Here is a 22108-nt window from a genome sequence, read left to right as displayed (position 1 = left end):
CGGTGGCCAATTTACGTTTTTAACTCAGTTGATAACATTAAATTACACTGTTGTATTCTCCAACCAACGCAGCACCACAGTTTCTTTAGAAACTTACCTCCTTTATTTATAAGAAGGACAATAAATTCTGTTAATCATCCGAGCTTTATCTGTCTTTTTATCGGTTGAAGTACTTCTATTTGTGCAAAAACTAACACTGGTAAATCGTTAGCGGCCGAACTTGTTGATGCATCATTTTTGCTTAGTTTGTAGCACTGGTTTAAGCGTTGTCAGGTGAGCAAAGGTGTGCACGGGGCGAGCAAGTTGCACCAAGAGTGAGTACTTAGCTGTTTATCCTTCTTTTTAGGTAATTATGCATTGCATGTCTATATTTCTGCTCTAGCGCTGAGCGTATGTTTTCAAATTATTTTGTTTACAGCCACAAACTGTTAAAACTCTCACGAAATAGATGACGAGTAGCGTAGCCAATCAGATTAGAAAGCTTATGGTTTTATACTAGTAATGTATTAAGTAAAAAAAGTCGTCAGCTTCCAAAAGTATTTGTTTTTTCTCACCGAAATGCAATATAAGCATTACAATTTAAGAAGCAAATTCCTCGTTCGTGGTTAAACACAGGAAAGTATCGTTAAGAAAGCGTGAGATATTTGGATCCAAGTACGCACTTTGCCCAGCTTTTACGCTTTCATGCAGGAAAACGTCGCGATTCGTGTTGGGTGGCGTATGTAACTCCTGCGCGAGCTCATTCCGGTACCGCTCAGTTTGCGCATGGGTTTCTTGTCGCTGTCCGCTGGACATCGGGAACCGTATGGGGGAGAGGGGGTAAGGGGGTAGGGGTGGGGTTGATGTTCCTCGTGTGTTCCTTTGTTTTAAGGACGAGATACAGAATACATTGGAACAATCGTTAAGAAGGTTGATGAGTCCTCTCCACACCACAACTTATAACGAAAAGAACACAGAGCGGGAATATCAACCGACATTTAATTACATCAGATGAAGCTGAGTAGGCAAAAATTTAATTGCCAGTTTAAGTTTCAACAAAGTTTGAAAATGTAAAAAACCTTATAAAATAAACAAACGAACAAATAAACAAACAAACAAAAAGCAAAACTCACAACATCTACAAGAACAACAATAATTAGGAGGCGAGCCAATAGTACTAAAAAATATTGTTAAGAAAACGAATACAAAAATAGCTTAGTAAAATGTACTTCCAAACTTCAGATAACAAAATTGAAATATCGAGACAAACTGTTTCCGTATCAAAATAACAGTAATAAATAAAGCACTGCCAAAGGTAAGCACTTGGCCACTTTGAGTTTAAAATTTATCTTAAAGACAAAATTTACTTGAAAATTTTTATCGTCAGTATACTTTCTACAACTCCAAACTAAACTCACAACCTTAGAATTTCAAGAACTTAGGCACTAGGCATGCGCAAAGGATGAACCCAGATGGTACTGTCTACAAGAGGGAACTTGTGCGCATGCATTAGATCTTTATTTTACCCTTCAATCAGGAGGGCCTTCGTCAATCCATCAAACATAAAATAAAGGCAGCCGATCGTAAAAACATTCCTCCCATATTAAGATATTCACAGCTAAAGTTTTCCTCTCCATAACTGAGGTTTTCTTCTCTCATTTTCCCCCATAAGTGGGATTTTGGAAAGTAGTGGTCGCCTGCTTGAAGATTGGATTCTCTCCCTGTAAAGCAAAGGAAAAGTCTGAAATTGCGCTTATGAGGACTAAAGGATTCCCTACGGGTGACCCATCGGAATTCCAAGGGGGGAGGGGGTGTCAGAATAATTTCGCTCGAAGGGTTCTGTATTAAACGCTCCTCGCCATTGTTTCCCTTCAAAGGTCAAATGAACAGATTGCCAATAAAGAGGTTAACAGCTGACGTTTCGAGTTTAAAGGCTGACGTTTCGCTCTGACGAACGGCTAACGCTCGAAACTTCAGCCTTTAAACTCTTTACGGTGGCCAATTTACGTTTTCAACTCAGTTGATAATACTAAATTACCCTGTTCTATTCTCCCACCGACGCAGTACCACAGTTTCCTTAGAAACTTACCCCCTTTATGATTGTAAATAAAGATTGATGCCCTTTGCCAATTGCTATCGTGAGATATACCAAAGCAGGAAACACGAAGTGACCTCATGCTGATGACAAAATCATTCAAAACTAAAATACCACAAAATAGGGCTTTTTTATGGATTCAAACCTGCCTCTTCGACATTGATTTCTTCGAAAATAAAACGGATGCTTAATCACATGTTTGAATGGTCACTAGGTGAACAAAAAAATAAATTAAACTTACTGTGTCCCACTGGGCATTCTGTCTTTCTTTCTCAAACTTGGCGAATTCTCGTCGGTCCTGCAAAATCAAAGTTCAGGTATGTAAGGAGCTAACTCGAGTGTAACTCTACCTTCAGCAAAAAGGGGTTTACATATATTTCAGCTTGCTATGATAGAAAACGCATGAGAGGCAATCATAAACCAAGAAGGAACAAGACTGATAGAAGTGGATGAAGAAGATTAGAACAGACTGCAGATGACAAACTTAAAAAAAAAATTAGGATAAATACGTCGAGATGCAAAACTCGAGAAAAAGGTCCCAAAACGGAAATGGCACTGAAAAATAACATATCTGTTTAGAGATCTACATTTACTTAACAACGCCGAAAATGGGCCACTTTCTATTCTCTTGCAAAAGACTAACGCGTTGTCTCCGTCGAGACTGACAGCCTTACATCAAGGCGCCTAAACTTGGGAGTAGTCTTCATACCTGGATCGTAGCGAGCAATTTCCATATAAGGAGCAGAGCTAGACCCACACCCAGTACTCCTCCGACAACACCCAGTATAACAGCAAGTGCTTCGGCTTCCTTGGGACAAACTTGCGAAAGAAGGAAAAACAAGCTGAAGGAACTGGTGTGTGAACAAATGCTGTGGTTTAACCTTAGAGAATTTTAACAATTGAGAATTTAAATGTAGGTAATAACATGATTTCGCGTGCAATTTGGTGTAAATAAGCACGAGTTAATTTTTCAAAGACAACAAAATTACACACGCCCGTAGAGCGAGTGCAATTTTTTTTTTTTTTTGAGAAATCACGTTATTACTTTTTAATAATGTACTTGGAAAAACATCACAGAATGTTACAACTTTGCACACGCGTTAACAGAGAATACACTCGTTTTCAGCCAATCAGAAGCGCGTAATTTTTTTCATGTTGGTTATTACTGAAGGAAAGCGGGATTGCACTGGTTTTGCTTTACTCCGCTCCGTATCCCTCTCAACCAATCGTATCAAGCACTGATTCGATAATTTTAGTTAACGTATAACTCATGGACCTAAACACGAAAAAGCTACAAGCATCCAAATATACTCCTCCATAACGTTGGAGTCCGAGTTTGGGTATACACAATGTCTGGGCATATATTTCGCGAGACCACCACTGTACCTTTCTCCTTCTGGACGGATATAAGCACATCCTTGCCAGGGTTCTCTTTGTAGCTGAAGCTGAACGAACAGTCATCATCGTCCTTAAATGTGCACCTTTCTCCCATTTCTGTTGAACAATACGACAAAAAACGATCTCGTTCGTCAAAATAATGATTGGAACTACGTGAGAATATGCTCTATTGCCTCAGCCAGTAGAGCCTCAGAAGTGAAGAGAAATCTTAAATCAAATCATTGAGATACCGAAGTCGAAACTAAACTCTCTTGTCTGCACCAAGGAAATGTATAGAGAACAGTGTGGAGAATATGCATACTGATGTTAAGGTGTAAAGGGTTAACTCTTACCAGGAGAAAGTTCATCGACTTGACTGATCTTGAAATCTTTGCAGCGAGTACTGCAGTCCTCGGCTTTGATTGCGCCACTCTTGAACGCCAAACACTGCACACAGTCTTTGTTCAGAGAACACTTTCCAGCACAGCTCTAGAAAAAAGGTAAGAGGATGGGGGATGTTTATTTATCGGAACACTGATACTCTTTCTCATACAGATTCTTGAGAGTAACGCTCGAAAGGTCAACTTTGAAACTCCCAACAATGGCCAATTTACGTTATCAACTCAGTTGATAATACCAAACGAAGTAAGGACAGGACGTTACAAACTAATTTGTTAGACTTAATAGAATACCACTGACATTCTGCTAAGTACAGAGGCTCCGCTACCCCGCTTCGCGCACAGGAGCTAAGCTCAGCCTTATTCCAATTAATACCAAATTCATACAACAAGGAACGACGTGCGTTGCATAAAAAATAAATGGCCCTTAAAACACTTATAACTGGTCGTGAGTAAGGTGAACTAGTTCTAATTGCGACAAAATCCTTCTAAGTTAATTACTGTGGAAGTTTGAAGGGAATTTGAGTTGTTTTTACACATGCGCAACATCATCTCCTATATCCAATAAGAAGACTACAAAATGAAACAAAGTTTCATTAGAGAAAAACACCAAAAGAGGGAGGAAAAAAAAGGTATATGCGAATATTTTAAGGATAGAAATATCGATCCGTAAAGTAAATGACGAAGTTTTACACAATGGATAAACCAGAACGCTCCTTCTGACATGCGCATTGGACGTTTAAAAAGATACTGTCTTGTAAGGAATGCACAATTTGTCTCTCTGACTATAGAGAATACTCACCGGACATTCATCACAGTACTTTCCCCTGTACACAGTGGATCCGTTACATACACAGGTACCGCACTGGCAGGAGCCATAACCATTACAAAGCACCTGAAACAAAGACAGAAATTGCGTGATTTACCCATTGACTAGGATGTAACTTAAAGGAGTGATGGAATGACTCTACTTCCAAGTCAGTAAGAGGCAAGATTGGGTCATCCCCATTGGAGAAAGGCTACAAGCACTAGCAGGCCCTGAACATAAACATTGCAGGACGCTAGTTTCTCCGCCCGGTTATGAGTGCTCGAACCCAAACCTCTTCCAGACCTTTAGCCGGCTTGCGTTACTCAAGGCGTCATACTTTCCCGCGGGCTAAGAAACGCTCGTGCTGAAGCACTAACAACGAGGGCCTGTTCGCAGGCTACCATGGGAAATATCGCCTGGAATCAGGAGCCCATTACTAAAAGGTTCCTTCTAGAATTTATTCCTGAGAAAAGCAGTGACAGATTCTGGGGTAATAAACCAAAGGAAAGAGAGCGAAGTTTACTCTGTCTTCCACACCAACAACAGCATGGCAAGATACAACACGTTTTGTCAAATAATCTTGAAACAACATACAAACATAACGACGCACGGGTGCAAAACCGAAAAAAAAAAGGGTAACATCAACTTTAGGATATGTTGTCATGTCTGTCTCTTAGCCACATAGTTGCTCATGTCGTAGACGCTACGCACACAAAATTATATCCGCCACTTTCGTGTTTTGCTCGAGGTCCCCAATGTTACTACCAGAAATTTACGTTTGTACAAAGAATTCGTCAAAGCAACGAAGAGATTTGCCATTTCTCTCTTCTTCGCCGCTTAATTTACCATTGAGCCTCGATCAATTAAGCTACCATGTGACTCACCCCATCCTTCATACATCCCTCAGTGCTGGTCGTACAGCTGCAAGATGGGCCTGTCCAGTTTCCGTTACAACTACAATTCCCACACACGCACTGGCCATGATCAGGACCTAACAAAAACAACAACACATGAGTTAAAAGAGTCGGCGGATCATGAAAATTAAAAAAGTACCCAAATAAAGCATCTTTCTCCCCAGAAAGTTTTCTCTTAAATAAAGAAAGATGTCGTTCATTTTTCACGAGCATGGGACAAAGCAAAAACCTGACTTTGCCACAAGGACCCCATCCTCTGACCTTCTACGTGGAACTCCGGGAGTGAGGCGCGCGAAACTTCTTTCCGTGCGCTGATCAATATCAAATACAACTTATTCTTACCTCCACAGATCAGATCAGTGTCTCGATCTGAAGGACAATCCATGTTGCTACACTCACAGTATTTACCGTTAATGATTTCACCAGGGCGAGACTGAAATTCAAAATACATGATCAATCAGCTTATTAGAACCAAGGACTTTTCCCTCTTACATCACCTTCTTCGCAATCCACCCCCCTCTCACCTCTTACACAAGTCACTCAACCCCTCCCCTCCCTGCACCTCTTAAACAATCCACCCCTCCCGTCTTATACAAGCCACCCTTTCCCTCACCTTTTCCACACTCCACCCTTTCCCTCACCTCTTACGCAATCCACTCCGCCCCTCTTACACAATCCACCCTTCCCCTCATCTGTTACACAATCCACCCCTCCCCTCATCTGTTACACAATACACCCCTTCCCTCCCCGCACGTCTTGCACAATCCACCCCTACCCTGCCTTACCCCCTTATCACATTGGCAGTCTCCGCACAGGCAGGTTCCCAGTCCACTGCACACCTCAGCATCCGATGAATTGTCCCTGGGGAAACACAAATTTCACAGTTGATGCACCTTTACAGTGGAACGACTGAGGAACAGCCTGTGAAGTTAGAAGCATGAATTTATCTTTAACCCTTCACTTCACACCTCCCGAAGAGGACTCAGGGGACTCCAGGTGGAAACACTTCGGGATATCAGGGCTTGAAATGCCAGGTGTTTGAGATAAGGTAGGATTATAGGGACATAATGCCATAAGTTAACACTCAGGGACGCGGTCTGAGTGCCATAAAATAAAGAGGTCAAATTTGGAACGAAGTAACAAGCGGAATTTTTAGAACGTTCGTGGGCACATTGAGAAGAACTTGGGAATTGGGTATTGGTCAACTCACAGTCTTCCTTTAAAAAGAGAGAGAGAGAGAACTGATGCAAAACTTGTTTTTTTAACTACTCATTTTTTCCTTTCAGTTAGGCAATCCTTCTAAGCTCTACTGTTTTAGAGTCACTTTACTTACTTTACTTGTCAAGACCGCTGTTTGTAAGTACCTCAAATGATTTTCGTTGAGTTAAGTTTCAGTCCAGAGGGTTACATTTAAAAGGTCTCAATTTTTTAATAGCGTAGAACTAAACAACCACTATGATCTTAGTAGAAAGTTGTGTACGTTAAATTGTAGAATTTAAAGGGTTTAAGTCGACACAGAATTACCAAAAATCCATGAGTTTAAAATATAATCATTCAACAACTTGTTAACTTGTTAACTAAGAATAATTTTTTTCGCCTGAAATTTGATTTAAACGATCGATGCCTCCATTCACCGATCATTCACTGAACAGAAATAGATTACAGGTTCATTACTTTAAATCCTCGTTATTTTATTTAATTGATACGGAAGTTGTTAAAAGTTATCTTAATACTTACTTTGCCGTAAAGTTGCGATTACGAACCATTTCTTGTAACCTTAACAAAGCAGTTTGATTCGATCTAGAGATTCTTTACACACAGGCAATGAGATCTGAAATTAGTTTTTTCTCCACATACTAACGCAAATTTTTAAAGTATTTATAGCATCAAGGAGCTAAGTTTACAATCTTGAAAATAAAGAAATTTTCAATCAAGTGTCAGATGTAATCCGAAATTGCGGTCGTTTTGCTGTATTTTGCTCTGTGATTGGTCCAGAAAACTCGCACAACTCTATCCTAACACCAATCACGAATTGGTTGCCCGCGTTTTCTCACGCTTTAGTTCCCGCTTTTTCCCGCGCTTTAGTTCCCGCTTTTTTACTTTGAGTTCTCATTGGCCCTTAATTGTTCTCCTTTCTTCTGATTGGCCAATGTGATTACTTTGGCTTTTGCTTTACGACACCCAATCGAAAAGCTCTATCAAGGAACATAATATTATTAGATAACAAGTCTCTTTCAGAAAACTGTGAAAAGAGAGAAGGTCACATTTAAGTATAGTATTATTCGGAGCCATGTTTAATGCAAGTCTGTTAGAAATTTCTCCAAAATTATCGTTATCATTTTTTCAGCTAACTTAAAACAAACTGTTTGTTATTTTAATTAATTGCGAGTTTAACTATAACATTTAAACTTCTACAATTTTTAAGTATTGCAATGACAAACCTAATATGAATATATTAAGTTCAGACAATCAAATTCATGAAATGATATCAAATGAAAATCATGGTCAACTTCTGTCATGATAACAAATGTTAAATCATTGAGAGTTTAAGTAGTATTTCAAGTTTAAACTCGAGAAAAAAAATACCAATTTACAAATGGTTCTAACATCTCTAAACGCTTGTAAAATAAAAGTAAAAAAACTTATGACAACAAAGGAAAAAAATAGCGAAGGAAAGTAAAATCAAAACAAAACAAAATAAACAGAACAACAAATACAAAAGTACAAAATTTTGTGAAAGACCTGAAGCGAAAAAAATCTGTGCTTTAACGTCATCGGTGGAACCTATAGACAAAGATAATAATACGCAAAGCTTGTACTCAAACCATACCTAATACAATGTTCTGGAGAACTTTTAGTTTCATCTCGGCACTGGCATTTTCGTCCAGCCCTACGAAGACCAATAGTAATCATGTGAAAATTAATGAAACCTTACAATGACACCAGTTTTGGGAATGAATGAAAGAGAAGAGAAGAATCTGTGCATAAGAAACCGGTTACATTTATCGCCTGGGGAAGGGGGTGAGGAGAAGGATTTCGATTGTGCTCCTAAGGGTGTGAAGAGCGGCGAAGGGGAGTGGGGGTGAATCAGATGAAAGAAATATCCCATTTTCTCCCCCTCCCCTCCCCTTAATTCTCCGTTTGTCCTCCCTTCATTCCTACTGAAAACCATGTCATCCACCAAAACTCTTCAACCATTCCACCCATCCCCCAGGAAATAAATGATGTATGGACTCTAGGTCTTAAATGAGTAGCAAAATTGTTAATTATCTAACAAATTTAATATATATATAATAAACAGAACACTACACTTCTGCTTGTGGATTCGAATTTATCTTTCTGCGTTGAAGACATCTAAAACAAGATCGCTTCACTTGAGCGTGAGAAATGTTATTAACAATCGGAGATGAAATTCGTATCTACGGAGGGCCATGTAATATACTGTATTTCATGTTTGCCCAAAGAAGGTGAATTATTTCATTAACTTGTCCAACTTATCTTACAGATCGGTGAATACATGTCACTTTAGTCTTACCAATCTTTGTCACATTTACACTGTCCACAAGTTAGTGTGCCATTTCCAGAGCAGAAAGGGCTTGATTCTTCCTGCAAGAAGATACAAATGTATTCATTTTACTATAGTCTCCCCAGGGGTCTTTGCGAGAAGCGGTAGACAGTAATGAGCGCGCTGGAATATAAATTGAGAGGTCTGAGTTTGAGCCCAAGGCGAGTCTGTTTGTTGAAATCATGGGCCAGGTGCTTTACTTAAAATAATTCAGGAGTGTATATGGGTACCTCTCAAAGGGGCGAGCAATGGCGAACCAGTATTCCATTCAGAAAGAGAAAACAGTCTTTGTTGCCTCCTGCTACAGAAAGTTCAGATGCGCAATGACCCCATGTCCTCTTCAACTTGACTGTTATAGGGATCAAGCGCGCACATGATTCTTAACTAACACAGTACATCAACCACAAGACTGAGTTCTGAAAAGCCCCCATTAGAAGCGCTGTGCTGAGCTCTTGGATAAGGAACTTCCCTTTATTCCAACAACGTCTGCCTTGAGGTATAAATGGATGCCACACCACTGGGCAGACACCTCTAATGGAAGAGCATCCCTTCTGCACGTCCGGTTTTTTTTTCTTTTTTAAAGGTTACATATCAGAGCTGAGTGGCCCCAAACTACCAGCACACATCCGCGGTTTCTGCATGTAGCACCAAGAAACCTAGAGTTTGTGTATTTCTAAAGGACAGGATGCTACATTATCAATATTTTGATTAAAAAATTCAAAATGTTAGAGGCGACTTACTGCATTCTCATCTTTCTCACACTGGCAGCTACAAATAAAATCCAAATTTATATCCACATTTCCAAATGGTGTGACCAGAGAAAAACTGTGATGAAAGACAGAAAGAGAAAAATTAATTATTCAAAAGCAAATATTAATTAATCTAATCTACCAAAAAATTGGACTACTAAAGCACAAAGATAGCAGTGGCTAGGGTAAATTCAGTTCAAAGATCATTCTGATTCAAGAAAGATGATACACCTACCTCTTTTCCTTCAGATTACAGTCTTCAATGGTAACTGAGACCTCAAATGACACCTAAAATAACATAAGAGATTGTTTTCCTTCCATAAAAATATTTTGTTTATTACTGTTAAGTTAATTGGTGATTTGATGTGTTGTGATAGCTGACCTTCTGTCCAATCTGGACATTAGCACATGTCCTGGACCCAACTTGTACTCCATCACTACAAATAAATAAAGAGTCTGCTTAAAACGACATTAAGTAATCCAGCTTAAACAACTTTTACTGTTTGCTAAATGCTCAGATGCTCATCAAGCACATGAAAAATTAACTCTAGTTAAAATTCAATGCTTCACAAGTTTCACGCGATTCTTAAGACTCTCAATATCATTTGACCAATAAAATTCACGCAATAAAGAAGTGTCAAGTACTTATGAACAAGAAAAAATTCAGGCTGATATGATATCGCGTTTTGTCTTCGCCAAAAATCTTCCCAGATTCCTTTTGGAATGTTAAAAGAAACTCCTTGTGCATTGCGCTTAAAGTAGGGTTTGCGAATTTCAGAAATTAGCGGTTTGGTCTTCTACTGCCAAAGGTTTCCCAACCACACGTTCACAAGTTGCAATTAATCAAGCTGTTTCACTTGATAAAGTCCACTTGGGTTGTCGATGACACCCGTTTTCCACGCTGAAGTTTGCTATTAAGCAATCAACTCTAGCTTTAATACTACACTTAATTAACAACAAAAGGAACCGAAGTTGATCACTTACGGACAGTAAGCTGTGTAATTAACCCTCACGCCCTCTGGCGCTGTGTCGCGTATTGTCTGTGTTTGGGCAATTGTCTTCAAACAAGAGGGTAGTAAGAGCAGTTTGGGTAAATTGTAGTTACTGGTACTCCTAAGAATTACATTTCACCTGCACTAGGATCAAATTATCACACATTGTTAAACAGTGTCTTCAAGGAAGTATATGTCCCCTTAAGACAGCTGTCACGATTTTGAAGCTAAACAGAGTCATCCTAACTGCAGCAAAGTGTAGAGCTAGAGGAGGAATGGTATCAGATGAAGTAGTAGGTGAGAGTTCTATTAACGTGGCATAAAGAGGCAAAAAATCATGGAGGAGATGGTGGAGATTTAGACGGAATGAAAAGTGAAGAAAAGAATTAAGAGTAATAAATATGTCCATAATATTTATAGTATTTGGTGCCTTTAAATTTAGGGAAAAATGAAATGAAACTCACCTCATAAGCTTCTCGGATAAGCTCCACTATGTTAGAGGAGTCTTCACTCAGTAAATCAACCACAGCTCCAGACTCTTTGCCAAAGAAGTCAACTAGTTCCTATGAAATGATACGTTAAGGTATTAAGTAATAATAACTCTTTTCCAACTGAGCATGTGGGCTGCACTGGGAATATTGACCTGAAGTTGGGGCTGCACGGACTAAGCAAAGTGAGGTCCATACAAAAACAAAAACAATTATCACTCTGACGAAGTGCTTACATTTGAAACGTCAGCTTTTAAGCTTTGTACGATGGCCAATTTACGTTATCAACTCAGTTGAAAATACTAAATTACCCTGTTATACACTCCCACCGATGCAATAACACATTTTCTTTAAAAACTTAACCCCTTTATCCATACAAAAACAGCCAAGGTTTAATGTTCCCCAGTACAGCTCAAGCACATGAGGTTAGTAAATAGTTTATTATAAGGTACTTAGACTAAACTTGTTTATTTTGAATTTGCCAGCTTTTGCGAACAATAATACACAGTTTATGACTATTTCTGTATAAATAGCAATAACAACCGATTAGAATGCTCAGATTTACCTGACAACTATGTTGCCCTATTAGAAGTTAACTTATTGCATAGCACAGTTTAATAGACCAACTTGACATAATTTTAGATTTTTTTTGTTGTTGTCAAATTGATTCTAGGTTCTTACTGCCACTTCAATTCTAACATCTGAAATTTGGATATAATCACTTAAACACACATACCTTGTACTGTTCATACACATGCACTTTTGTTTTATTGATTGCAAAGATTGGTGACACTTGCTCCTCAATCAATTTCTGTTTGAGAAATCCTGGAGACGGGTAGTCCTGTGCAATGAAATATGTATTGATAAACAAAAAATAAACAGCCAAATATTTCACAGTATGACTGAACATGCTGGTCCTACTGGCAACTACCCCTCTAAATTCTCCTTAACCCTTTAACTCCCAGTTCAAATTTGTTATTCTCCTTACTGTCAACCATACAATTCTAATAATGTTAGTTCAGAGAATTTAGTATTGGATCAACTAATTATCCTTTAATTGATATATTTCTTTATTCTCATTACTTGTCTGCCTGACATTGTATTAATGATTTAAGGAGAAATTCTGTCTTGGTCACTCATGGGAGTTAAAGGGTCAAAGTATACCAAAAATTCATCAAAAGTTTTGCTCTTAGACTCTAGCATTAAAACAAGCATTACATCCTTTATTTGATATTCTTCTTTCTCCTCAACAGCTTTCTTAGTGAAAATGTACTGATATTGTAAGTAGTTATAGTAATTATTTTCCAGTCACTCTTGCAAGTGAGCTGGAGAGTGAAGGCCAAAGATGGAAATCAGAACCTGCCCTCCTTTACTAGCAAGAAACTATTCAGCACTTGTTACAGAAAATCTTTGTAAACAAAGAACTAGTGGTTCACCATTGTTGTTGAGGCCATGTACTTGCCATGTTCTGTATGACAGTGACCATCATTTGGTATGATAATTCCACCAAGCTGTATCCAAAAAGAAAAAGACACCAAAAGTTACAAAATTTGACATACATCTGTTTATAATCCATCCTATTTTTTTCCTCACTCCATGACTAGTCTAAATTAATTGTATCATCTCAACAAAAGCTTGAACAAATAGCTCTCACCAATAGATCATATTGTGATATTCTCTAACTTTAAGACCTTATGGAATGAAAGTCTTCAAGTAAATTTGATTCAAGAAGGAAAATTTTTTGTTGGAGTTAAATAAAAGTCAAATCTCAAACTGAGATAATTGCTAAATTTACCCATCTGCTGGAAAGCATAACTACAATACATGTACCTACAACTCTCCTATTCCCATTTTGGCCCCACTATACTGTGGCCACCTCTCTCTCTCTACTGGACACTAACATCAATCAAATTCAGCTAAAAGAAAAGTATCTATGATATCTGGAAACCCACCAAACCATCACCAGCAAAATGATAATTAGCATCTGTTATTACAATAACCAATCTCCTGGCTGACTGCTTGTCTGTCCAACCAATTTTCTGAATGGAAATTAAACAAAAATCAAATCAAATTTAATCAGTTTGCATTTTTTCTTCAAACTAATGACATAAGCATGCTTGCAGTACCCAAACTGTGCAGCCATGATGGGTAGTTTTTTAGGTTCTGTTTTAACCCCTTGCATCTAACTGGTAACATCAGTATGCATATTCTCCATACTGTTCTCTATACATTTCCTAAGGTGCTGACAAGGAGAATTTGTTTAACAATCAAGAGTTTCTTTAATTGATAGTCATTTCCTTTATTCACATGACCTTAACCCTTTACCTCCCATGAGTGACTCAAAGAGAATTTCTCCTTACAATATCAATACAATATCAAGCATAGAAGTGACGAGAATAAAGTATAATATCAACTAGGGGATTATTAGTTAATCCAATACCAAATTCTCCAAATTTACATCATAAGAATTGTATCACAGACAGTGAGGAGAATTACTAATAAGATCTTGGGTGTTAAAGGGTTAATGTGATATTATTCAGGGATGATATGGTAGGAAGAAATTAGATGCTAATCACTCTAAGGGCTCAGAGGGTTGCTGAGTGCTGTACTAGGACTGGCCTCTATTGATGTTTTTGAAAGGTACCACACTAATACTGAATGATGTAGACAATAAAAATTAATAGTTCCCTATAATGTCAAATTTACTTACAAACAAACAATATTCTGTACATTTCCTCGTAAGATTATGACATAACTGACTTGATCAATGACTTTGATCATTATACAGATCTACAATGTAAAGCAGTCTTACCGAACCACAGACTGCAATCTGCATCAGTGCATCCAAAGTTCCTTCAGGATTGTCGATATTCCCTGAAATATTCACTCGCTGAACAGCACTCTAATCAACAAAGAAACACCAAAACCCCAAATTAAAAAGTATACTATTAATTTTAAAAACTGTTAACTGATGGAAGTAGTCAGCTAATCACAAGACACAAACTCATCCTTCAAACAGTTTCAATCTACAGCATGAATACAAAGAAGGTATGGACACAGGAGTGACTCTAACAGCTTCTAAGGCTTATCTTTGTTTTTATAGCATGATGTCAAAGGGAGAAATACTCTTTATTCTTGTTGGATTACTAATCCACTGCAGTGCTATCCCTAGCAGCCCTAGCCCCAGCCCACCCTCCCACAAGCATTTTGTCAGTTTCATGCAAACAATATGCAGAGTAGCAAAAAAAGTCAAATTTTATTGCAAAGCATACAATTTTGCTATATACTATTAGTAAGATACTGTACGTAATTTACCATAACATATTGAAAGTAGTGTAATCTGTCACAAAATAATGTAAATGTAGAGTATTGTGTAGGTAGTGTAAGTAATCGAGAGTAAGTAATCTACTGTAATCAAGTTTATTGTAAACTAAACTTTGTTAGTAGTGTGTTCTCAATAAATTTTTAAGTGACATATTGTACCTGAGTCCTGTAGTGTATTGTAAGTAGAGTAATATTTTGTAAAATGCAATAAATCTAATCCACAAATATTTAGCAATCACTTACTTCAAACTCAGAGTAATTTGGAGTCAATTTTAGTTGATTGATAAAACCAAAAGTTGGAACAGAGACAGGGTTTGCTGCAGTTGCATCCAGTGGATGTTTTAAGCTGTTGAAAAAAAGCACATTTACTTACTGCAAGTATCTACACCTTGACGCAGAAAATACAGCCAATGAGAAAACAGGAAAAGGGTAGCATCTTTAGCTGTATTACTCTCAACCTTTGACTCATCTGCTGCAATTTTAGTCCCTTTGAAATTAACACCGGGGTTTCAAAACATGCCTGCAACCGCCAGAGTTCCACCAGTTACTTGATGACATGTTGCTGGTTACTCTGGTCAAAAAACTTATCTTTTTGCCCTAAATAAAGTTTTCATAGTCAACTACTTTTACAGAGTCTGGTGCCTTCTTCAAAACATTTTGAAACCCCTGTTACTATGTCAACTACTGCCCCTTTTTCATAATATGTGAGCAATGGAGTTGTGGATGCAACCTCAAAAATTTTGTCATGTACATTACCATCAATTATGTTATGGGCCACTTTGCAGAAATGCACATAATATGCTCAGAGGGTAAGGTAATGGTTATGACTGCAAAATAATGCCAAACTTGAGTTTAATAGAATTCTTACGCTGCAGGTGCAGTGTCAATGTAAGGGGCTACTGGCTTGTCTACAAATCCTCCAAAACCAAGACGGAATCTGTTTGTGATGTTCTTCATTTCTTTAGCTGTAAAGAGAACAAAAGAAATAAGTAACAGTTGACTAAAAAGAGGGAAAATTTACAGGGAGGCACACTACCATGGGTGATTTGAATAGATATAATTATGATAACATGCATAAGTGGTTGGGCATGTGGCGTGCATGTATAACCTGGAGAAAAAAGGGGGCACTTGTAGTCCTGAAAAGGATTGTTGTTGGTACCAAAGATGTTTGCACAACCTGAAGGAAGTGTCAGAAGTGGTGTGAGGAATAGTTTGCCTATAAAATGTTAGAGCTTTGCTTCATAAAATTTGACTGTCAGGGTCAATGTACATGTATTGGCAAAAATAAGTTACATTTATTTAGTAAAAGATGGAAGCAAACCACTCGCAACTGAAAAACAATCACAGTGGTTTTCAGACCGCTCCTCAGCGAGACAATCTCATCACACACTATACTCAGAGTGCTTTATATCAAACAACTAGTTCATAAGTTGCTGTATAGGTAGGTACCTATCTGCTGGCCAAGAGTTGGAAACTTTTTAAGATCTTCTACCATAGAGCCTGATAAATCCATTAGGTAATAAAGATCTACTGGATAATTTTCAGGCATCTTAACATCCACTTTAATAGTTGCTGGTTGACCTGTTTGTAAAAGATTGCAAGTTATTATTCATACTGAAGGACTCACAGCTTCAGGCTCAAGCAGAGCTTTCTGAAAAGACAGCAAAAATAGTTGCCAAGCTTCAATCCAGTGCAAACAGTTAGGTAAATAACCAATTAAGAAACCAAGTAAAAAAAGAATTGAGCCTCACAAGTTTCACTTTGACGTTAAAATGCTTCTTTCCCAGGGATATGCTTCTTTTGATCAAGGAACATGTCATTCTATGGCTCTGGTTGTCTTTACTTTTCCCACAGGCCACCCAATCAGATACTGCAGACACCTTGCTCAAAACGTCATAACAGGGTTTGTTCCCCTTTCAGAAACAAATTTCAAGGACTTTTCCAGGACTTTTCTGAAAATTAGTCAGATTGATTTTTCAAGGACTCTAACTTCCACCTTAAACTCTTTCATTTCCAAGATTTCAAAATCAATTCTCCTTACAGTCTACATATGTCTTTTATAATGCAGATTCTGAAAATTTTATTGCCTGATTTAAGCAGATTTCTGGGACCTTCCAGGACCTGTATTCCTTTTCAAGGACTTTCCAGTCCTGGAAAATGTCAAAATAAAATCCCAGGACCTTACAGGTTTTTGAGCACACACTAACCCTGTAACAATAAGCTTAACCTGATTTAAATGTAGCTTCCACAGAAAGACAATGTTTGTATGTTGGATTTGTGTCCACAGGGTTTTGATCAGGAAAACCTATTGAGCCTTGAGTCACTAATTTCATGCCAAGGGGTTTGTATTTTCTGGGTAAGATTTAACCCTGATGCCTGCTCTATCACAGGTAACAGCACCATGAATCAGCCATTAATAAGAAAGTACTATTACAATGTAATGGTACCTGGTCTTAGTGACAAAGTTAAATTCTGAGGGGTGACTTTGACATCTTCATTGAGTGGTTTACTCTGGAAGTAATTGAAACAAAATAGTTAGACACATACATTCACAATAGGGTAGGAAGGTTTTAGACCAAACAGAATTAACAAAATCTGATAAGGACACTATGGAAAAACACCAAGCATTTTTAGCTAATGTCTTGTATGCACAACTTTTTAGGAACTTGTGGCTCATCTGCTTTGAAAAATTTAACAATAAATGTCTGGTCAAACAGAAAATTTGATTTTTCCTATCACAAAAATTACTAATTTGCTTATTAGAAACAGTCCCAGACAGTAAGGCCACAATTTGATTCCACCTGCACACATGTGACTAAACTGGATTTCAGTTTTTCCTCCATACCTTACTAACTTACTTAAAGGTTACCAAGAAGAGGAGCTTACTAGCTGCTTTACTTACCTCATGTGTAACATAATTAGATTTAGGATTTGCTATCTTCTTGCAGCCATTTCTAGTATGATTCTTGATGTTGTCACACCTTGCTCTTGGCTGCTCCAACCACATATATTCCTGTCAAAAGGAACAAGAATCACTTTCTGATCATTGACAAATTTGCAATTTTATCCCATTTTTCTCCTGAATGTGTTTAGGATAAAAGTCAAAAGAACCAATAAAAACTTTTAATTAACACCCACTATGTATGTTAATACACAGTTTACTTTGATGTACAATGTTTACAGATATTATTCATAGACAAATACAAAAAAAGGATCAGACAAATCTGGTTATTAGATTTAAAAACCAAGTAAGCACCTTTCCTCTTTAGAGACCCCTTTGGATACTCCCTGTAAGGGATAATAACAACTGAGACACTTACTGCATCCTCACACCAGGAACATGGTGGGTCTATGTTCTGTATACAGGCTCCACATGAAGATTCTATTGTTGTACAATCAATGCGAACACCTACAACTTTTTTAAAAAGGTATCACACAGTTAATAATAAGATAGAAAAGAGTCTCTCTCCAGATCTGATCCATAATTCTCCCTCCTAGCTTCTACACATTTCCTTGTAATTTAGTTGAGAAAATTTGGTGTTAGATCAAGATAAAAACTTCTAACCAATAATTTTGAGTATTCTCTATCATAACCTGTTTGCTGGATAATGTATGGATGCTTTAGGGAGAAATTTCATGTTAATCACTTATGCGAGTTAAAGGTTAATTTAAAAAGTGAGTAACAAATTTTGAACAACTCCAAGGCAATGGTTTTAGAATGATTTCTGATAGAACTGAACAATTCACAATCTTCTAACCAATTAATCAAAATTGTGCTCAAATTTAGGACACAAAATGGATGTTAACCATGTAAGTTCCAGAAGTGATTGACATGTAAGTTCTCCCCATAGTATCTATACATTAACCAGAAAACAGGTAATGAGAATACTCAAACTCATCAGATAGAAGTTGTTATCTTTATCTAACACCAGATTCTTGTAACAAATTTACAAGGAAATATGTAGCAGCTAGAAGCAAGAATTAATAATCAGATCTGGGGAATTGAAGTGTTACTTAGTTCTGAAATATATCACTTTTTTTCCTGTACAAATTGATACCAATTCAAAGAGTACAAATAAGTAAATGAATTATCCTTGATAAAATCATCACGAATGAAATCACCATAAAGTTTGATAAGACAATCAAGCATAAGAATAAGTCTTACAGCTATTAATGCTTTACACCCTAACATCAGGATGCATATTCTCCATAATGTTCTCTATATATTTCCAAAGGTACTGACAAGGAGAATTTATTAAACAATCAAGAGCTTCTTTTGTTGGTGATAATTTTCTTTATTCTCCTGACCTTGAAGTGTGATTTAGGGGTGATATGGTAAGGAGAAATTAGATGCTGGTCACCCCTTGGGTTTAAAGGGTTAAAGAACACTAAATTATTTAATGTTTACCTCTTTAAATTAAGAATGTTAGTGCAGCTTGTTAACTAAAATTGGACAAATCAAGTAAAGTAACTTAAATTTGTAACCTTAAAATATTAGGCATTAGTATAATCTTATCTAATATCCTTTTCATTAATCTGAGTTTTAACATGCGTAAAAATTCACAAAATGTGGTAATAGTAATTATTGAACATTTGAAACCAAAACATTTCTTTTCGTATTTTTTTTTTTTTTTGGAGAGTGGAACAATATACATAATGTTGGAAACTCGTATTTCCCCACCCCATGTAGAGAAATTAAGGAAGAATACGATTCAAACATACTTTAGAACTTCTTTAGATTAAAACCAAGACAAGATGCCGCTTTCCTTCGGAAAATCATTTGGCTTTAAATTATTTTAAGTAAATTAATTTCTAAAACTTGCGACTATTGGTCACTACTACCAGCTGTCTGATCACGCTATTTTCATAATTGAAACAATAATGAAAACATCGACCTTTTCCTTCAAACAAATGCTTCAATAAATTTGCATGCAAATCGAAGAAATTTTGGCAAGTATGCCTGCAGGCAAAATCGTTGTTTCGTTTAGCTAGGATACAAGGTTACGCCAACACAATTCCCTAAGAATTGAAAAGGTGTCGGTGTATGTTTGCTGTGAATTCGAAAAAGCGAATATTTCATCTATCTCGAATTTGATCATACATGTAAATATCTTTGGATAACCACAGAGAAATAAGGATTGAAAAAAACATACCGCAAACGCCAGAGAAAAGCCCCAAAAGCGAAACACACAAAGGAATCGAGAGGGCACTCATTCTGTGAAAAGAAGACAAGAATACTGATTCGAAACTTCCACATCAGACGGACGCAAATAATTGGTTTGTCAGAGTGAGTTTATTACTGCCCATTATCTGTATTAAAATTATACCAAAAGTAAAACTCACGCTAGCATGAACACTGTAGTAATTCTTGATGCGAAAGAACTAAATTAAACATTACTATCAATGATGACCACACTTGTGTCTTCGCGACGTGAATGCATAAAGCGTGTAAAAATTCGTCCATTCACACGTCCTTTGCATCTTCGACACGACTCAATAGCCTAAGTGCCTGTACTTTTACTCAAACATAAGACATGTGAAGTGACGAAAATTAACCTTAGAAAAAACAGTGCTTGAAGGGTTAAATTTGTGTCAAAACAAAACTGCTACATGTAGCTTACAACGACGTAGACCTGTAAGAAGTAACCTCGTACAACAGCAAACAGAAGTCTGCATGATTTGTCAGTAGGTAGCCTTTGTTTCACGAGTATTCCAAGTACTCTCTGGTGTAAACAGCTGCTGTTTTAGACGGAAAAATTACACGTAGACAGACTGGATTCCGCGGGCAGCACAAAGCTTACCTAATTTTCACGCTCCCACCTTGTTCGTTGTATCAATGGATTACACTTCTGTATGAATTGACTTTTGTGGTACGCGATGGGTGAATAAATTAACTCCTCAGCAGTTAATTACAAAATCAAATATACAGGCAGCTGGTGCTTCAGAAGAAAAGTGAAACCATAGTATGTTGATGACAGTTGTAAATATTTTTCTTAGTTCATAGTCGACGTTCAAGTTAAATGCGATGTCCATTTAGGGGCTACGCACCGCAGGGCTTGTTGACATGTTTATAAATCGTCGATTCTTCACAAAACTATCAAAGAATCCTTTTATGAGGGACTAATAGAATTGCGAACACCTAATGCGTGAAACAGAGAGATGAATGCCGAAGCAATAGGATTATAAGCGAAAGAATTAGGGATGTCAAAGACTAGCACAAAACCCCAAGACGGCCACTTTCTGATGTCGATAAAATTCACACTCTCTGACTATTTTAACAGCACCATAAAAGGCGAATAAGACCCTACATTGCTATCAGATTTTTAAGTCTCACCTGTGGCAACCCGTGGCGACTTTTCTACTCAATCAGACGGACAGATACGTCTTCTGAATTTAAAAGAGACGCCGGAAACTCACAAATATCTCCCATTCCCTCCAAGAGTCGTCACGCACTGCACATGCAAAGCATTCCACAACTCGACCACAAACCTCCTCCTCCCACTCCTCCCTTATAACGGTTTCGGTTAAGTACCTTCGCGCTAAAACGACAAGACATAGAAATAAAAGTTATGAAAGACTGCATATAATTATGTATGCAACGCCAGCTCACGATCGCTCACGCAAGTTGAAACGGTCTCAACGAAACGAAAACCAAAGTTGTTTTGCTTTTTTGTTTTAACTGGGCCCAATTAGTAACATGATTGATTTTGACAGAAACTATACCATTTGTTTGTGATAAACATGTGTCAGTGACCAACCGTGAAGTAAGGAGGGTCGGATTTTGTCTATCTTTATTTCTATTTGTTTTTTCATTGCGCAGTCACCAACAAGGACGCGACGGGGTTAATGGGGTCGAGTTCTACTCGAACGCAAAAGGAAAAGCGACCGAGATGAAGCCATGTTTGCCGGAAAAGGTTTGCTCAATACAGGATTTATCATATGACAACGAGATTAAACCAAATTAGATTGATGTAAGAAATCTATTGTGATTTTCTTTGTTCTGTCTTCTGACTGTCTTAAGACGAGTTTGTTACTTAGTCACCGTCAAAGCTGCTGAAAACAATTCAAAACAATTTAAAGTTTCTAAAATAAACCAGCTGCCAGTACTATTTGTTTCTGTCACTATCAAGCCAGAAATTGAGATTGGCTCGTGCCGCCATGCCTGCTTTTGCGAAGGGGGAAGGTGGAACAGGGGGGTCAGAATCTCCCGATTCCTGTACTTTTGTGCCCCTTTGCCTCCCGACTCCAACCTGTCGGCTTACCAGACACTGAAGTACAAGTGTACATGTGTCGTGTATCATGCTATCTCATGACCTATGACGTAATCGAATGGAAGGGATTTCCAAATTCACCGGAAGTCGTGATGCTGTTTTTCCAGCCCGAGTACAAATTTAAGTTTTCTTGCTTCCAAAATTTTCT

The 22108-nt window shown here is 37.6% G+C and overlaps 1 protein-coding gene across 8 annotated transcripts; it reads right to left on the bottom strand.

Annotated features, from left to right (window-relative positions):
- Positions 1 to 959: 959 nt before the first annotated feature.
- LOC113668369 (integrin beta-1) lies at positions 960 to 21353 on the bottom strand. 8 transcript variants are annotated; one of them, XM_089182047.1, is made up of 30 exons: positions 21024 to 21151; positions 20491 to 20628; positions 19843 to 19904; positions 18010 to 18104; positions 17592 to 17702; positions 17137 to 17200; positions 16139 to 16270; positions 15558 to 15654; positions 14933 to 15035; positions 14178 to 14267; positions 13318 to 13404; positions 12802 to 12876; positions 12102 to 12206; positions 11342 to 11440; positions 10870 to 10943; positions 10268 to 10322; positions 10121 to 10173; positions 9877 to 9961; positions 9107 to 9177; positions 8402 to 8461; positions 7309 to 7380; positions 6357 to 6432; positions 5914 to 6004; positions 5542 to 5648; positions 4652 to 4744; positions 3805 to 3940; positions 3461 to 3568; positions 2784 to 2893; positions 2316 to 2372; positions 960 to 1700 (listed from the first exon to the last, which is right to left on the bottom strand). In XM_089182047.1, exons 3-30 carry the CDS (start codon positions 19901 to 19903, stop codon positions 1635 to 1637), a joined length of 2433 nt encoding a protein of 810 aa, XP_089038173.1. In that variant the 5' UTR covers position 19904; positions 20491 to 20628; positions 21024 to 21151; the 3' UTR covers positions 960 to 1634. The 8 variants fall into 8 exon arrangements, with proteins under 8 accessions (XP_089038173.1, XP_089038175.1, XP_089038172.1 ...); XM_089182049.1 differs by having other exon boundaries at positions 18010 to 18098; positions 21024 to 21145; XM_089182046.1 differs by lacking the exon at positions 20491 to 20628 and having other exon boundaries at positions 21024 to 21353.
- Between the last annotated feature and the right edge of the window lie 755 nt (positions 21354 to 22108).

Source organism: Pocillopora damicornis, chromosome 9 (genome assembly GCF_964200805.1).
Source record: "Pocillopora damicornis chromosome 9, jaPocDami1.2, whole genome shotgun sequence".
Classification (NCBI taxonomy): Eukaryota; Metazoa; Cnidaria; class Anthozoa; order Scleractinia; family Pocilloporidae; genus Pocillopora; species Pocillopora damicornis.
The sequence above is the reverse complement of the archived record's forward strand: the minus strand, read 5'-3'. Positions and strand labels throughout refer to the sequence as shown.

What these genes read in the sequence shown, in the direction of transcription:
- LOC113668369 (XM_089182046.1), bottom strand. Translation starts at nt 19,903, where the DNA reads ATGAGTGCCCTCTCGATTCCTTTGTGTGTTTCGCTTTTGGGGCTTTTC. An exon ending in GCTTTTCTCTGGCGTTTGCG is followed by an intron (nt 18,105 to 19,842) that starts GTATGTTTTTTT and finishes TTTTTAAAAAAG; the next exon opens with TTGTAGGTGTTCGCATTGAT. An exon ending in ATGTGTATGAACAGTACAAG is followed by an intron (nt 11,441 to 12,101) that starts GTATGTGTGTTT and finishes ATCATTTCATAG; the next exon opens with GAACTAGTTGACTTCTTTGG.